Source organism: Eptesicus fuscus, chromosome 10 (genome assembly GCF_027574615.1).
Source record: "Eptesicus fuscus isolate TK198812 chromosome 10, DD_ASM_mEF_20220401, whole genome shotgun sequence".
Lineage (NCBI taxonomy): Eukaryota > Metazoa > Chordata > Mammalia > Chiroptera > Vespertilionidae > Eptesicus > Eptesicus fuscus.
Window position 1 is genome coordinate 81,410,719 of NC_072482.1, and position 17,220 is coordinate 81,427,938.

Genomic DNA, 17,220 nt, shown 5'->3' on the forward strand with positions numbered 1-17,220 from the left:
ATTCATTCTTCACATCGTATAAGAAAATAAATTCAAAATGGACCAGAGATCTAAAAGGAAAAAATTAAGACTACCAAAGTACCAGCCAAATGCATAGTTTAATTCCTCTATAAATTGGATGTAGGGAAAATTTTTGCATGGTAAAAAGCTAATCTATGCTAAATCAAAAGATAAATGGAAAACTGGGAGAAAATATTTTATATACATGTATGGGGAAAGAGGAGGCTAAAATCCCTAACATGAAAAGTACTTTTAAAACTGAGGAGACCAAAAAATCTACAGAAAAATGGGCAAAAGACATGAAAGATAATTCAATAAAAGTTCTAAAAATGACACTTAAAATATAAAAACTTATTACACTTCACTCATAATAAGAGAAATACAAATTGACACTACATTAAGATAGATTTTTCATCCAATGGAATAGCAAAATTCCAAAAGCTTCATAATACACTCCGCTGGTGAAGCTGTAGGGGAACAGGGACTCTTACATATTTCTGTCAAGAATGTAAAATGATATAACTGAGAGGAATTTGGTAACATTTAACAAAACTACATATGCATACGCTCTTCAACCCAGCAATCCAGCTTTTAAGAATTTACCCTAGATATACTAGTATGCATGTGTGTGTGTGTGTGTGTGTGTGTGTGTGTGTGTGTGTATAACATTATGAAGATATATGTGTACAAAATTATTCATTGCAAACCTTATTTGTAACTGCAAAATACTGGAAACTACCCACACCCAAATATAGGAAACTATCTGACTAAATTACAGTATATACACCCGTGAAGTACAATTATAAAAAAGAATGAAAGATACAGAGAACAAACTGATGGTTGGAAAGGGGAAGGTGTAGATGGGAAGGGGAAAAAAGAATGAAGAAAATCTCTATGAACAAATAGAAAGTGATTTCCAGGAAATACTGTTAAGTACTAAAAAAAGAAAATTTAAAAACAACATATATAGTATACTATCTTTTATGTAAGAAGTAGAAATAAAATGTACATATATCTGCTAATCACTACCAAAAGTAAAAATAGAAACAACAACACGGGAAGAATCAACTAGCAAACAAAAAATAGGTGGTTACTTACAAGGGATGGGAAAGTATATGGTTGTCAATTTTAAGAGATGGACACATTTTTTGGTCACTTAAGTCTTTCTTCCCCCCTCAAGACTTTTCCTATTTAAATAAACTAGATAGCTTCATAACATTTCCACAATGTGTGATATTGCAATTGTGGAATTGCTTCCCCCTAGTGGTTTACTTGGGAAAAAATACACAAATTCATCTTTGAAGTGGCAGAAGTGTTAAATACGGGCCATTACACAAATATGTGGTTATCTCTTAGGCACTAATTAATAATTAAAAGATTATTCTGTCCATTTAACCTTTTAGCAAAAATATTACTATGAAAAAGATATATTACTATGACTCTGATTTATATAAACAAGCAACGTCTCTATGCTAGCTTTAACAGTTAAATCAAAATACCTGTTCCCACAAATGGATCAAAGACAATATCATTTTTCTTTACTTTTCCATGGTTGGCCATGATGAATGATAAACCAGCATCCATGCTTGTATTTCCAATGTAGTGTCTCTTTTTGACACTGTATGACTCTATAAGCTCTCTTTGTCCATCTGCAATCTAGATCAGAGATGTTTTTCAAATTAGTATAACTGTACAGAACAGATTTAAGCTAATCATTCACAATAAAACCACCATATATCTCGATGATGAAAACTTCTTTCCACTTACTACTGCTCTAAACTTGTTCCTTTAAAAAAAATGTGGACAAATACCTTTAGTTCTTAGTGTGTTGTCACTTACTTTGACTTTTCAAACCAAATCTGAATTGAATTTGAATGCAATTATTGCAGGGGCTTGTGGTAAGCTTTATCCATCTTTTTTTTCTTCTAAATAATATTTTGTAACATAAGCCACAGCTTCCACTCACCCACCTAGAGGCTCAGGGAAGTGGACAGAACTACTCTACAGTAATTTCATTTCTTTTCAGAATGGAAACCTAGACTGAAGACCTCCGCAAATGAGGTCCCTCGGCTACCAGAGCACTCAGCCCTGGCTCAGTTATACTGAAAAAGCAGGTCAGACTTCCTGACACGTCTTGTGTTAATGTTTTCAGGTACACTGTCTCCCACGTAGGCCCTAAAGCTCTAGAAAAACAAACAAACCAAGAAAAAAAAAATCACATAACCACATACTTTTCACTGACTTTAATTCATACAGTTCTGACTCTTCAGCTGCTATCAAGTTCCACATCTAGAGTTAAATAAAAAGGCCCAGAATATAGCAGTGAAAGAAAATAAACTTAAATAGGTAAAAAGAACATTTCCTTACCCATCTACCAAAATAAATATTATGTGGATTCTCAGGAATGCAGTTGGGGTCCAAACCATAATCCTCCAAAACAGAGAATATATGCTGTGGCTTCTTTAAATTTACTTTTCCTTCAAATGGCAGAAACTCAAGAGCCTACAAAATAAAAGTAATTCCAATGTCCTATAAAAATTTAAAAGGAAAAATAGTGCTTATTTAATAATGCCTATCTTATAAGTTTGGTATTAGGATTTAATTAGACAAAACATGAAACATACTTAGCACACACTGTGCTACAAAATAAACACTTAACAAACATTGGAATTATTATATATCAACAGGGGTTAGACTATATTAATCTCACAGGTTTTTTGGCTTTGCTAAATTCACTTACATCTATTCGTTTGACTTTTTCTTCTTGTGTCAATGTTTTGTTGAATGTGTGAATCTTTATTTTATATGTAGAATCTGAATGTAGAAATGGAACCTAAAATAAAAGCAGATAAGTTCTTTAGGCTTAGTAATTCCACAGTATCTGCAGACATACTACATGAAACCACACTTCACTACGCACCATCTTCTCCACAGGGTAGTTTCTGAGAGAACTATACAGCTCTTCTGGAGATTTCCCATGACCCCATAGTTCAAATATGGACCTAGGAAATAAATGATCAGTACTAACCTCAGTTAAGAAATCAGTTCACACAGTAATGTGTCACGATGATTTCACTAGTTCTTTATGCTCATTCCACTAAAACAAGTATTGCCTATGTTTTCTAAGCTATAAATAAGAAATATGTATCCTGGAAACAAATATAGCTTATGTCCAAATCACACATAGGAACTGAACTTTACACATAACGGGATAAATTGATCATAAATCACAAATGATGTAGTAAAATCACTTAAGTTATTTTAGTAAATGGGTGAAAAGCTGCAGGAAATCCAATTTTTCCCAGTGCTTTCTCCATAAAAAAAAAAAGAAAAATAATCAGATAAAAATGTTACTATTAATATTTAGCTATTACTTAGTAACATTTAGTAACTAACAATTACTTTTATAGCTATTACAGAAATTCTTACATTAAAAAATATACTCAAGCTTCCATATATTTCTAGAAACATTTAAACAATTACAAGCAAGCTTTCATTGCAACCAGTGAAATAGTTCTTAGAATTAGTTGAAATAGAACTCAATCTACATATTAGCACAGTTCTGTGCATCTAAATTTAAACTACTTTATCACTGTAATTAACAATGCCATTAAAATTGAGATTATCTTTTGAAAATGAATTCCTCCTTTCCTTTGTATTGAATTTATAGAAAGAGGGCCTCTACAGTAATTCTACACTTACACAGCTATCACTTAAGGACTGACCTCAGCTATACAAAACACACAGAAAATAAAAAACAGCCATGGAAATTATTATATACTATTATATAATCATTACACAATTGTTAATTGTACCATTTATCAAATATATGCATCAGAAGACATGAGCTTTTAAGGAAGTGTACAAGTTCTTGGTCCTCAAGCAGCTACTTTAAACCTAATAAACCACATCTTTGGAAATCAAACACCTTTGAGAGCTGTAACTTATAATATGCTTATCTAAAGAATTAATTAAGGATGTGTTTCTTAGTTATGCTTCCATTGTCTAGTCATTTTTATTAAATACATTAGACCCATTAACAAGCTTCAGTTTAAGAGATTAGATGTAGTACTGTGATAGTTTTAATAAGATGAAATTAACTGAATATTGGTTTATAGTGTACTCAATATTGCCAACCATGTTAATAAAACTAGGTATACGTAAATTCATATTTGCACTGCATTATTAAATGTTATTTTTAAGGAAAGAAGGCATTCAGTAATCTGCCAAAATGTTCAGAAAACAAAGCAACTCAAACATAAGTTGGTCCAATTTTAAGATGAATGTTGAAAATACAGTTTAACTTTCAAACCCCAAAATAGAAAATTTTCCAGTAATAAAAAAAGAAAAAGGGAAAAACAGAAAACGCCCATGATAAATTCTAGAAAACACTCAAGTAGCATAAACAGTGAACAACGTAATTACATTAATTCATACCAAATTACGATAATCAGAACTCCTCTAAAAACTAAAACAGAAAAACTTATTTCATGGCAGACCTCACTTTTTGTCATCTTACATTCACCAATCTGCTCATCCAACTAAAAACCATCTACAAGAAAAACAGTTTAGATTTTTGGTTATAATTAACTGTGGCATTTATCCTATATAACAGCATAGCATTTACATCTTATACCATACTTCTGCTTAACATAGAAGTTTTAAAAAATTATTCTGAAATAAGTATTTCTGTATTTTACACTGAGATTCACTGTTTCAGCAGGTAACTCTCCTGTCCCCCAACCCCATCCAGTGGCAAATTCCGGTAACTGCAGGCTAAATTGACCTCCCCAACCACCAACCCCTTCTACTTTCTGCCAATATAGCAAAAAATAGGACAGAGTAATTACAAGAAGTATTGTATACACTGATGCAGAAGAACATTGTAAGTTTTTCTTACTTGGCACACACTGTCCGTTTCATTAAGTTTCTGGCAATATCTTCAGAAGGAATAGTAAGAATCCAAAAAGGAGACTGAAAGAAAAAAACAACATGCAACTTACTTCAAATAGGCTTTATGGTCTCATAATGCTTTTATTCAAGACGTCAATAAGGAGATATTCCTATTTGCTACTTTTAGACAATATGTGATCTGACTCTAACCAAAATTAAAATTGTTTTAATAGTAAAAAAAAGTAAATTATTTTAATAAAAGATTATTGCATAATATCAGAATGATACTGTTATAATTAACCTAGTTATTAATAACAGGAAAGGAGCAAAAGGGAAGGCCAAATATTATAGGCATGTCATTTGGGCAGCTCTGCCCGGAAGCTGCAGTTTAACACTCCTCAGGGAGCCACCAGTCTATTCCCCACAGATTGCGGGGGAAGGAAGTGGACAGGCGGGAGAATAGGTGCCTGCGGAGGCATTAGGAAGGTACTTGCCTGTCAGTCAAACCTGGGACAGGTCATTGACCAGAGTAGGTGTGGCCACCGTAAACTTAGGAAGATTTCTGAGATATTTAATCCCCTAAACAAAGGAGTTTGCTCTCTTGGTTAACTCCTAACTTGTGGGACGCTCTCATATCCTGCTTCTTGTATTTGCGCCCATGGCCCGTGTGGACCCCACACACAATGGACTAATGGACTGCAACCAGCCTGATGCTAAACTGCACCCGACTACAACATGGAAAAGAAACTCTAGACATTGGCTTTGCTTTTAGCTCTACTGAATCCCCAGCTACACTAAGGGAAATGGGACCTGGGGAACAAAGAGATGTAATTCCACGCAAATAAAATTCATTCATCCTCTCGTGCAAGTCTCAGAAAATTCTTTTTCTCAAGATATCATAAGGATTCCACCCCTAGTGGAGAAAGGGAAATCCTCCTTCTACCGATAACAAGAATACTTTTATAAGTGACTCTACAAATGACAATACTAGCAAATTTAAGGTTATTTAAACTTCAGATTAATTTTGTAGTTGCTCTCTTATGTAGTTTGACCAAATTAATTAATGCATATAAAATCCCGAAGTACAACCTTGAAATTTTTTTAATTTTATAACTTTAACATTTGCAGTTCTTGTATTCAAGTACAAGGTTCTATTTATATTATATATGATTTACTGAAAAATATAAATTCAACTTACCTTTCCATAAGTTTCCTGATTATTGGTGAACTGACCTCCAAAAAGTGAAAGCAAAGACTGTATTTCCTATATTGAAAATATTACAGAGAGGACACATTTTAATACAGAGAATGCAAAAGTGTATTAAAAGACATAGGTATAATACAATTAAAAATGAAAAGAGGGGGCCCTGGCTGGTTTGCTCAGTGGTTAGTATCGGCCCTCAAATGGAAGGATCATGAGATTAATTCCCAGGCAAGGGTAGGTATCTTGGTTGCAGGTTCCTCAGCCCGAGTAGTGGTGAATGTGGGAGGCAACCAATCAATGTGTCTCCCTCATGTGGATGTTTCTCTCTCTCTCTCTCTCTCCCCCTTCCTCCCTCCCTTCCACTCTCTCTAGAAATCAATGGAAAAAATATTCTCAGGTGAGGATTTAAAAAATAAAAATGAAAAGAGTGGGTTGAAGACCTACCTAAAGCATTTAAAATTCAATACCACACAAATTATATCTCCAGGTTCTAAAAGAAATTGTCACAAATATTAATTTCTGAGAAATTTTATACAATAGAATTGCTAAAAGATTTGATCAGAAAATGTCCTAATTTTGAAGAGAAAAAAAAGCACAGATTACAAGAACTATAGATTAGTAAATCTGATACTAGAGCAATAAAAATAAATTACATAGATAATTTTAGAATGTCCAGAAAAGAAATAACATGTTTGCAAGCATGTTTAAGATTCTCTTTTCTTCTCTTTGAATCGTAATATCATAAAGATTTTCCTCCTTGGCATCAGTATTGCAAACTTTTCAGTAGGAAACAATATACTTTAGGCTGAGTATTTAGGTGGTTTTCAATTCTATCAGTTTAAAATAAGGCTAACATATACATTTTATGAATGGCTTTTTCCATATTTTGGGTTTCTTTATGAGTCACAATAAGTAGGGTTATTATATCCAGAGAGATGACATTTTTATGGCTTCTTACAGTTTATATGGCCAAAATACTTTCTTAAAGGGTTGGCCTAAATTATAAGGTAAGAAAGTATTGATTTCTCTTCACTACTTCTCAACTGGCTGTTGTACCATTACTTTGTCAATTGATTAAAAAAAAGGTACTTTTAATTTTTTTATTACTAGCATAGTATTTGTTTACAAGCATATTTGGAACCATACTTTCTCTAGAAACTAAAATAACTAGTGATGTATTAATTTGTGGTTAAAAGACCAACAATTTTACCAAATAACAGGCAAGAGTGACAAGAGTCCCACTGCAAATTAACTTTGCTGTCTTGATCAGTTAATTAGATGAATATATATATGTTGAATTAAGAAAAAGAAATAAATCATTAACTAGGGAGCATCACTGTGAATTTATTAAGCCCAAATTATGGTAAGTTACTATTTAACCTAGTAACTGAAAAGTGAGGTGTAAACATTGAGGGTTCTTAACGAAGCAAAGCAAAACATATATATAAGTTATATTAGAGTACAAGGGAGGAAAAGATTACTTCGGTTTTAGAAGAAAAGTTTCAATGGTGGCTGACTTCCCATGATGGAAAACTGGGTAATTCAGATTAAGTCTTCTGCTGAGAACTAGAAAAACCTGGCATCTGCTAGAGACATGGTAAGATTACAAGAATTGTCAAACCAAGATCCCAGAGAGGACGAAGGTAGGTAGCCCTTTTGACAGCTTAATGAAGATAGAGGGACAAAAAGAGAATAGGGCCCCCCAATGGGGAGGAAAGGAAGCTAATAAACCACCCTGTTTAAACTGGAATCCCAAAACCTACAAATCCCAGGAGTACATGTTAATCAGAACAGAAACAAAATTTAACGCCTGAAAAGGAGCTCAAGTGATCCTAGACTGTTATGACCCTGTGTGGGTCTTACATCATCCTAGGCCTCATATTTTATTTCTTCAAATAAGTTTACAGATACAACATTTGGCACATATTTAAAAAATAACCCAGTACACGTATAAAAAAGAACCCAGGGGGAAAAACCCATACATAACAGAAACAGGCCTACAGGACCCCTTTTGGCAGTCACACACTTTAACAGAATTGTACTTTCTATGTTGAAGATGGCCGGTCAACCCGGTCTAATTAGCATATTACCCTTTTATTTGTATAGATAGATTATATAGGATAGGAATGCTTAAACCAGGGGGGAATGCCTTTTTCAGCAGGAGGAGATGCTCTTGGCAGACAAAAATACATATCTGGACTGATAACCAGCCATATGCACTATACTGCCAAACCAGTCATTAAAAAATTAAACTGCTTTCTTACACCTGTTCAGTGGTCGGCAAACTCATTAGTCAACAGAGCGGCAAACCGAGGCTCACAAGCCGCAGTTTGCCGACCACTGCCTTACACCAAACAGCTGTTCCCCTTAAAATCCCTCCTCAGCCCTCACCTTAGGTTCTGCCTTCGAAGTTCACCCAGATTAGGTTCTGATTGGTCGGTTTCTATGCCAGTCAGCGTCAAAAGCTCCGTCTCCTATGCAGTCATTGGCTCCTCACAGTTCACCCAGATTTGGTTCTGATTGGTCAGTTTCTATGCCAGTCAGCGTCTCTGGGCCTATCTCCGGGCCTGATCAGAGTGGCAGGGCTGATCAGCAACCCCCACAGAGGCCCGGAGAGAAAGAGAGGCGCAGCTGCTGGCCAGGCCTGGAGAGAAAAAGAGAGGCAAGGGCTGATCAACAGCTGCCATGGAGGCTACGGATCAGACCCTGCTTCTCTCTTCAGGCCTCTCTCCGGGCCTGATCCGCAGCCCCCTCGGCAGTCAGTGCTGGGTCACCACAGCAACCCAGCACTGACTGCAGGACTGACTTCCAGTCATTTGAGCCTTTGGTCCTTTTGGACGTTACGGACCCTGGGTTTTTATATATTAGGATAATTACTAGTCAATTCCTGGTTTAAAAAGAAAAAAACACTTTGTCACTTCCTGACTTAAAAAGGAAAAAAGAGTCAATGACTCCCATTTAACTTAAAATTAAATCCAATGGTTACAAAACACTCCAAAATCCGGTTGCTACTCTCATCTCTATCCTCATTGCCTACTGCTTCATCCTCCCTCCCCACACCTCCCACATGCCAGGTCACCATAATCCACTATCCTGCGTCTGCATACTTGCTATTGTCTCTCACTGAAGTGGGCTTTCCAGTTCTCTTCACCCACAGAACATCTCCTTTATCAATTAAGATCTAATTACAGTAGGTCCTCGGGTTACGTCGGAGATCCGTTCCTATGGCTCGACGTAACGCAATTTTCGCCGTAAGTCAGAACCCCCCTACATAAGCACATACGTCACTCACATGGAGCTCATCCACAGCAGTAATGAAGTGAAACAGTAAAAAATATTTAAAAGAAAGATAACAATTCCTGACCTTTACTTGTGGTAAATAATAATAAAAAACATAAAGCACATATGTACATACGTCGAAATGACAGAACTTTTTTTACTTTATAAATAAATGGGAGATGGCAACGTAATCCGAAGACTGCCTGTAAAGTATTACTCCCTCAATGAAATTCTATGCCCTTGCACCCCAATCTCACCTACATATGCTCCCATGGGACATTAATTCTGAATGACACAATCTGTCTTTGTAAGTCCTAAGGCTAGTAAGTTGAGCACAAATGAAGAAAATCACAGAATCTGGCAAAATTACAAGTACAGGATCTTCGCCCTCAGCTGAGTTGTCAGCACTGCTCTGACACCGGTATTCTTCTCTACTCAATTGTTTAACTTGTCAGCTCCCTGTTTTGCTCTCAAAGATTATTTCGAAGTTTACTATTTTTCTCAATTTCTCCATAAAACTGCTTTGTTCCCCATCTCTCAAGTAAATAACCTTGACTCACTCATTACCTGGAAAACAGGACTTGGGGCAGCTACCCCATCCCCATCCTTTGCCCACTCTTCATTTCCATGGAAAGACCAACACCTCCTCCACCTGTGACTTTACATCCATTTCCCCATCTCTTCAGCCTATTAACAAGCCAATCTCTGGGGGACCCAAGGTCCCTCAAACTATTAACCAATCTTACTTTCCTTCTTATGCTCTCTCATGCTCTAGTTAAGAGCACTATTCTATCTTCCCTTCCTCCTCTTTCGTGACCATTAAACCAAGCAATCTAGCCCCACCCCACCCCCCAAAATAAACTCTACCCAACGGCTAGAGCAAAATTCCTAAAACTTTACCCTCCAGTTTTCTGTGGCCTCACACCCTTCCTGTTATGACACTTGCCTATCTTCATGGCCTTCTCTTCTCACTTCTCCTTAATATCAGTATTTCCAAGCACCTGTATTTGGCTCACCATTCTTCTGACGCTATGCTTTCTCTGAAAAATTTCATTTTCTCTCCTAGTATTCCTATGCAGAAGACTCCCAAATATTTATTACCAGTCCAGACCATTCTATCATGCTCTGTGCATACTCATATATGTATTCACTGCCTTCTGGTCATCTTCACTTGATGTTATACAAGCACATTAAATTCAGCACAGCCAGAATTTAAAGCTTACATCTGGCTATGCTCTCTATTTTAAATAAAGACACCCTTGTATCCACCCCAAGACTCATCCTTGATTGATCCTTCCTCCCCCCCACCCTCACCCCTATTCAATTGACTATCAAGCCCTGATCAGTTTATCCCCTATGTTGCCAGTCTATTCCATCCGCTTACCCCTTGCCCTAGTTCAGGCCTTCTTACTCTATTAACAGGACTATTACCACAGACTCCTAACTGGTCTGATTCTAGACTTAATCCCCTCAGACCTATCCTCTGCGTTGCTGCCAAAGTGCCTTTGAAAGAAAAATCTGATTCTCTCACTTCCTTACTTAACGTTCTTCAATAAATTCCCCTTCCAAGCTCCCGAATATTGAAGGCTTTGCGTCTCTAGTCCCTTCCTACCGCTCCTGTCCTCTCCTTACCACTCTCGGTTGCATATTCTGTAATCCAGTAATAAGAATAGCTTGTAATTCTAATTTACTTATTTCTCTTCTTGCCCTGGTTAACTGCTCATCGTCCCTAAGTTGCTATTCATGGAAACCATCTCAAAGGCCAACCCCCACCCCACCCCCCACCCCCACCCCCGCCTCAGGTGGATGAGATTCTCTTTCTGTGTGTTTTCATCTATTTCCCTGCGCATCTCTCTGGCACTGCACTTACAAACGTTACTTCAAAATACTATGTTGATGCACCTGCTCAGCCCTTGACCTAAACAGTAATCTCCTTGCAGATGGAAACTATCTTTGTCCCCATTACATCCCCAGCGCCCTGCATCTTCAGTTACAGGTACTCTGAACGTGTTTCTTGAATGACTAAATAAAACACTTTCCCCAACTTCTCCATCAACTAAGCTTTACCCCGCACCGCCACCGCCCTCTGGCCCACAGAGTGAGCGGCACCTCTGACACTAAGGCGCCGCCCTGGGCTCCGCTGTCGGCTGGCCATCCTCCGCCGGACGGAGAGCTCCCGGAGTCAGAGGACCCGTCGTGTTCACCTGTCCACCTCCGGTCCCTGGCACCGGGGAGAGGAAGGAATGGAAATGCTAGCGAGGCCGGGAAAGTCTGCCTCGGACTTCTCTCTCCCGCACACCCTGCACCGCGGGACCCGGGAGGCGAGATGCCCCGACTAGCACGCCCCCCGGGTCCCCGCGTGCTCGGGCTGCGCGGCTTACCGCCCCCCGCACACCGCCCCCCACCGCGCCGTCCTCTCGGGTCGGGAGTTGTGGAGGGTCCCGCAGGCTCACCGGCAGGCGGAACTCCAGGTGCTCTTGCGCCATGAGCAGCAGATACCTATTCAGGGAGCACGGCAGCGCCATTGCGGCCGCCAGTGGTGCGCATGCGCAGCCCCGCGCGGTGTTCCCCCTTCTCCCTTCCTCCCCCCGCCACAGTCGTTTCCGCTGGATCGGGGCTTGGAGGGCCGGAAACGGAAACTCGGAGAGGCGGGCGCAGTCCCGGGAATCCTCCCCCGCGAGTTCGAGCCCGCGGCTCCGGGAGGGGCTGTGGCTGCTGCTGGGCGCTGTCAGGTGGCGGTCCGCACGCGGGAGGAGCCAGGGGAGGGCGCGTTGCGTTCTGGAGCTGGTCACGGTGAGGCAGGCAGTGCCCCGGGCCCTCCCACCTCGGAGGTACCACCAACTTGCTTTTTCAAACCCCAGTTCTTGGAAACTGCCCTGAAATGTCCCCTTTTCGTGCAGACTTCTCTGACCACTCCAGGCTTTGGGGACTGACTTACCTGAACCACCTATTTAACATTTCGTATACTTTTTTTTTCATTTTTGCAATAACCTTTTAAGGATACATGCTTTGTAAGCCAATTATAATAAACTCTTGAGGGCCGAGAACATTTCTTATGGTTCATCCTGTTCCTCAGAGCAAACAAAACAATGTCCTCCTCAGTGTTAGTACCAATAACTACGAGGTTGTGATGTGAGACCGCCATAACCACAGCCAACTGTATATTAAAACAATGATGGAAGCTGCTTCTAACTGTTCACTCTAGCACAGATGCCATAGCAGTAAGTACATATCATAAACTGTAATAATTTGCATGTTATATGTATATGTGTTGTTGCTTTTGAGAGTACTGAATCCTTTATTGAGAGCTATTTTGCACTCCACTGTGATAATGTGCAAAGTACAAAAAAGTAGGTATCCTACATCTGAGCATCATGTGCCAAGAATGTAGCTGATGCTTAGCGGTAGTGATTAAGAACATAAGCTGTGGTGTTAATCTTAGGTCCAAACCTCGGTTCCACTATTTACCAACTATATGTTTGTAAACAGATTTCCTAGCCTCTCTTATCTAAAATGTAAAAATACTGCCTCCTTCAAGGGATTGTTAGGACCAAGCAAAGTACTAATAATGTACATAAAGTGTTTAATATAATACCTGGCATATTGTATGGGGTTGATAAATGGCATTTAAGGGTATTTTTCTTCTCTTAAAAAAAAAAATTAATCCTGCACAGGCAGGCCATTAGGGTTAGTGTGAAACTAATCTAAGATCAATTAAACTACTTTTGAGGGACTCATAGCCAGACCTGTTCAGTGTTTCTTGAGTTTATTAGAGTAGTTAAGGAACCACGTAAGAGTATGGACTATGGAAGCTGGTGTTCAAACTAGAATCTAGAAACTTCCAATTTTTTTTTATTATTATTATTTGTACTGAATGAGGCAAGGAGGTTCATTGTCTGTCTTCTGGGAACTTACCCAAAGCTCTATCCCTGGTTCATCTTCCAGGGCAGAACTCTGAGACTTGGCTCCTCCCATGAGAATTACTGTTGTACAAGCATTGAAGCCTCTGATACAGGCTGTTCATTATTTAAAAAACCAGAGACGTTGCTGGGAAGTAAGGACCAGGAATTGGAGAAGTGTGTCGTGTTATGGTTATAACAAACCACTACAGTGCTGAGACTAGCACACACAGTTGGTGAAGAAAGGAGATGACCAGTTTCCAACAGCAGGTGTCATGTGTAATGTCAAAACTGCTCAGGCATCTGTATCAGATGGAGCATCTCACACCTGAAAAGGGATTGGGTATCACAGAGAACCATGGGGATTTGTGCGCCACTGAGAGGGAGAAAATGTATCTTTGTATTAGTTATTAAAATAGATTTTTGCAATGAGTAAAAAACAAGGGGGCTTTTGAACAGTTCAGAGAATAAAATTTTATTGGAAGAAATTATGGAACAGAAGAGTCTCCTGCATCGTCAAGCTTAATGGAGATGATTCAGGAAGAAGAAGAGAGAACACCAGGTGCTCTCTGGAAGCAGACCTGAACAAGCTGGGACTCTGAGGCACCAACTCAAACTTAAGCAGCTGCAGTTGATTTAAGCATGACTCGGCTCCTTGAGGTTAAATTCCCAACTAGCAAGATAGCCAGAAGTGGAGCAAAGTAGATCTTGTCCTCTGGTCAAAAGACTCTCCAGAGCAAATCTGAAGCCCTAATTGCAATTTCAGCCCACTAATTTGTTACCTGTGAAACAGGTTCCGAGCACAGAAAAAAATGTGAATGACAATGGGCTGGAGATTCAGTCTTCTCTCATAGTCATCTTTAAACTCTAGTGCTGCCACAATTCAAATAATCAAGGGCCATACATTTCCAGGCAAATGTAAGATTCAGCCTGATTGAGTGAGGCTAGGAGAACTGTCCAGCTACTGGCTGAAAAAGAAAGTTTCCCAAAAGAAGCCTAACCTAGGGCCTGCCAAAATTAGGGATGCCTTTCCTCTTTGGGCCAGTCATTAATTTGACTTAATTTGATTCTTTTGTTTACAATGAGACTGAGATTGCAAGATAACAAGTTTATTTAAGCTGAATCAGAGATGTTTTTTTATACAGGGTGGGGCAAAAGTAGGTTTATAGTTGTGAGTACATGAAACACAGTTTATTCTTATATTATTTATTAATCATTGTACTATTTTCCATATGAACAACTGTCAACCTACTTTTGTCCCATCCTGTATTTATATTGCTAGAAAAAAAACTAATTCATAAAAATTAGCACGCTTTTTTAAATAACTATTTTAAGTTCGATACTACTTAAAACATCTTAAACCAAGTTTTGAAATAGCTTTGTATTGAGCTAACGTTATAGATAGCTAGAGAGTTATCAAATTCTTAAACTATTGAAAAGGCTGTGTAAGTTTGAATTGCAATTATTTCATTATTAATCTTTACAAGTAAAAGAAAACTGACCTAAAAGTGTGAGGTTCTAAGTGTTTTCCAACAAAGAAAAAAAGCGTACTGTGAGAGAGTATAAACTTACATGAATTAAACCAACTGGCTAATTACATTTTTTAAAAATATGTTTTTATTGATTTCAGAGAGAGAGATAGAAACATCAATGGTGAGAATCATCAATCGGATGCCTCCTGCATGTCCCCAACTAGGGATCGAGCCCACAACCCAGGCATGTGCCCTGACCAGGAATCGAACCATGACCACCTGGTTCATGGGTCGATGCTCAACCCCTAAGCCACACCAGCCAGGCATACATTTTTTAAAAGGTTCATAAGTCATTGAAAATTCCTTAAGTACTACATGTTATTATCATAATATTGTCAATTATGTCATTGCAAGTTCACATAGTACAACATAAAGCACATGCTGAATATTCCTTTTCTGTGTCTGGTCATATTTGAACTGATTTATATAAACCTGTAGCTGCTAATCTGTGTAGGTGCTCAACAAGCTACTTAACAAATCAGTGCTCAAAAACTTGTTACTCTAATTTTGAGAGTCCATAACCAACCCCTACTCCTGAATTCCTCTCTCCAGCTCTGGTGAATTAAAATGGAATTTGGGCATTCATGTCCATTTTAAAGTAAATTATAATGGAAGCAGAACACAAGAAAAAGTACATTTGGGTCTCCACCTAAAGTTCCACTGTCTTCCTGCCTAACATTGAGCCACCTGCTCTCAAAAGTGTTTCCCTCTCCACAGCCTCTTCTGTAGACATTATAGCACTTAACACATTTAGTTGTAATCACTGGTTTAACTGACCCTTGTATTAGCAATTAAAGGCAGTTCTTTCTCACTTTTATATTTCCTGATCCTGGCAATGGCTGATACACATTAAATGCTCAGTAAATGTTTGCTGAATGAATAAATGAGTGAACTAAACAATATTGATTTCAGGCATTGTAACTGAACATAGTATTCATCACTTAAAAATATGTTTAATATCATGCAAAAAAATGAGAAAACTAGTCATCTTAGCCATTTTCAATTTCAATACTTTAATCCTTACATTCCTAACATCAATACTTTAATCCTATGTTCACTTATATTCAAGTACATAGTACTAATATACACTGGCACAATGTAGGATTAGCTTTCGGTACCTACTATTCTTCATTCACATAGTGATATTATTAATTAATCTAGATTAGCAACAAAAGGCAGTTCATAAAGAAATATCTCATAAAATAATACATCAATAAAATTAACATTGTGTTATTAACATACATTTTCTCATCTGAGACTGTCTATCTCTACTTTCAAACCAGGATGTTTTCCTGATAAAAACTAGATCTAATCACTTTTTAATTCTAATTTTCATTTGGTATAGCAAACAAACCATAAAACAGCAGTTTCTTCCAGTTTTAATAAATTAACTATTTTATGTTTATTTCCCACATATGTTCTTACAGGTAAAATTACATGACAGTGAATTCTCTCAGATAGCCAAATTGTTATTGCAAAGTCACTGTTAGAAATTATTATATACTAGAGTCCCAATGCATGAAATTCATGTACTTGCAAGGGGGGGAGGAGGGTTGTTCCTCAGCCTGGCCTGCGCCCTCTTGCAGTCTGGGAGCCCTTGGGGGATGTCCGTCAGTTGGACATCCTTAGCACTGCTGCAGAAGCAGGAGAGGCTCCTGCCACCCTCGCTGCGCTCACCAGCCATGAACCCAGTAGCTTCTGGCTGAACTGCGCTCCCCCTGTGGGAGCGCACTGACCACCAGGGGGCAGCTCCTGCATTGAGCGTCTGCCCCCTGGTGGTCAGTGTACATAACAGTGACCAGTTGTTCTGCCTTTTGGTCAATTTGCATATTACCCTTTTATTAGATAGGACTAGAGGCCCGTTGCAGGAAGATTCCTGCAAGAATAGGGCTTCCTCGGGCCTATTCCTGCAAGAATAGGGCTTCCTGCGGCCGGAGCGAAGCAGAGAAGGGAGGGCTTTGCTCCCATCTCCGCCACCCCGCTTGCTTCCCTCCCGTCTCTGCCACCCCGCTTGCTTCTCTGCAGCTTCACTCCTTTCTGCAGTGCTTGGCTTCCTTCTACGCTGTCTTCAGTCTTCGCTCTGTGCCTGTGTATGCAAATTAACCACCATCTTTGTTGGGTTAATTTACATACTCACTCTGATTGGCTGGTGGGCGTAGCAGAGGGACGATCAATTTGCATGTTTCTCTTTTATTAGTGTAGATATTACACAGATTTCAGGACTAATTTATTACACAAATGCTAGGCTTCAAGAAGTAAAAGCCAGCATCTGAAATCTGAGTAAAAAGTGACATATATATGAATTCTTTCTATCAAGATCAGAGATCACTGTGTAATACAGTAGTCTTTACTTTGAAATATTATGTACAAAATTATGAAACTGTCAAGAGATAGTTAATTTCTTTTTCTCTTT

The 17,220-nt window shown here is 38.6% G+C and overlaps 1 protein-coding gene across 3 annotated transcripts in view; it reads right to left on the bottom strand.

The window, feature by feature from the left end:
- Positions 1-11,935, bottom strand: part of TRMT11 (tRNA methyltransferase 11 homolog) — a 38,679-nt gene extending 26,744 nt beyond the window's left edge. The window contains exons 1-7 of one of the 3 annotated variants that reach the window (XM_008138593.3): positions 11,830-11,935; positions 6,092-6,157; positions 4,901-4,974; positions 2,921-3,002; positions 2,741-2,833; positions 2,368-2,502; positions 1,500-1,656 (exon numbers count right to left, since the gene is read on the bottom strand). In XM_008138593.3, coding sequence (XP_008136815.1) covers positions 1,500-1,656; positions 2,368-2,502; positions 2,741-2,833; positions 2,921-3,002; positions 4,901-4,974; positions 6,092-6,157; positions 11,830-11,901 — 679 coding nt within the window. In that variant the 5' untranslated portion in view covers positions 11,902-11,935. Of the gene's footprint in view, positions 1-1,499; positions 1,657-2,367; positions 2,503-2,740; positions 2,834-2,920; positions 3,003-4,900; positions 4,975-6,091; positions 6,158-11,485; positions 11,591-11,829 lie in introns of those variants that run through there. The other 2 variants (XM_054722486.1, XM_054722485.1) reach the window with 2 other exon arrangements.
- Positions 11,936-17,220: the final 5,285 nt, after the last annotated feature.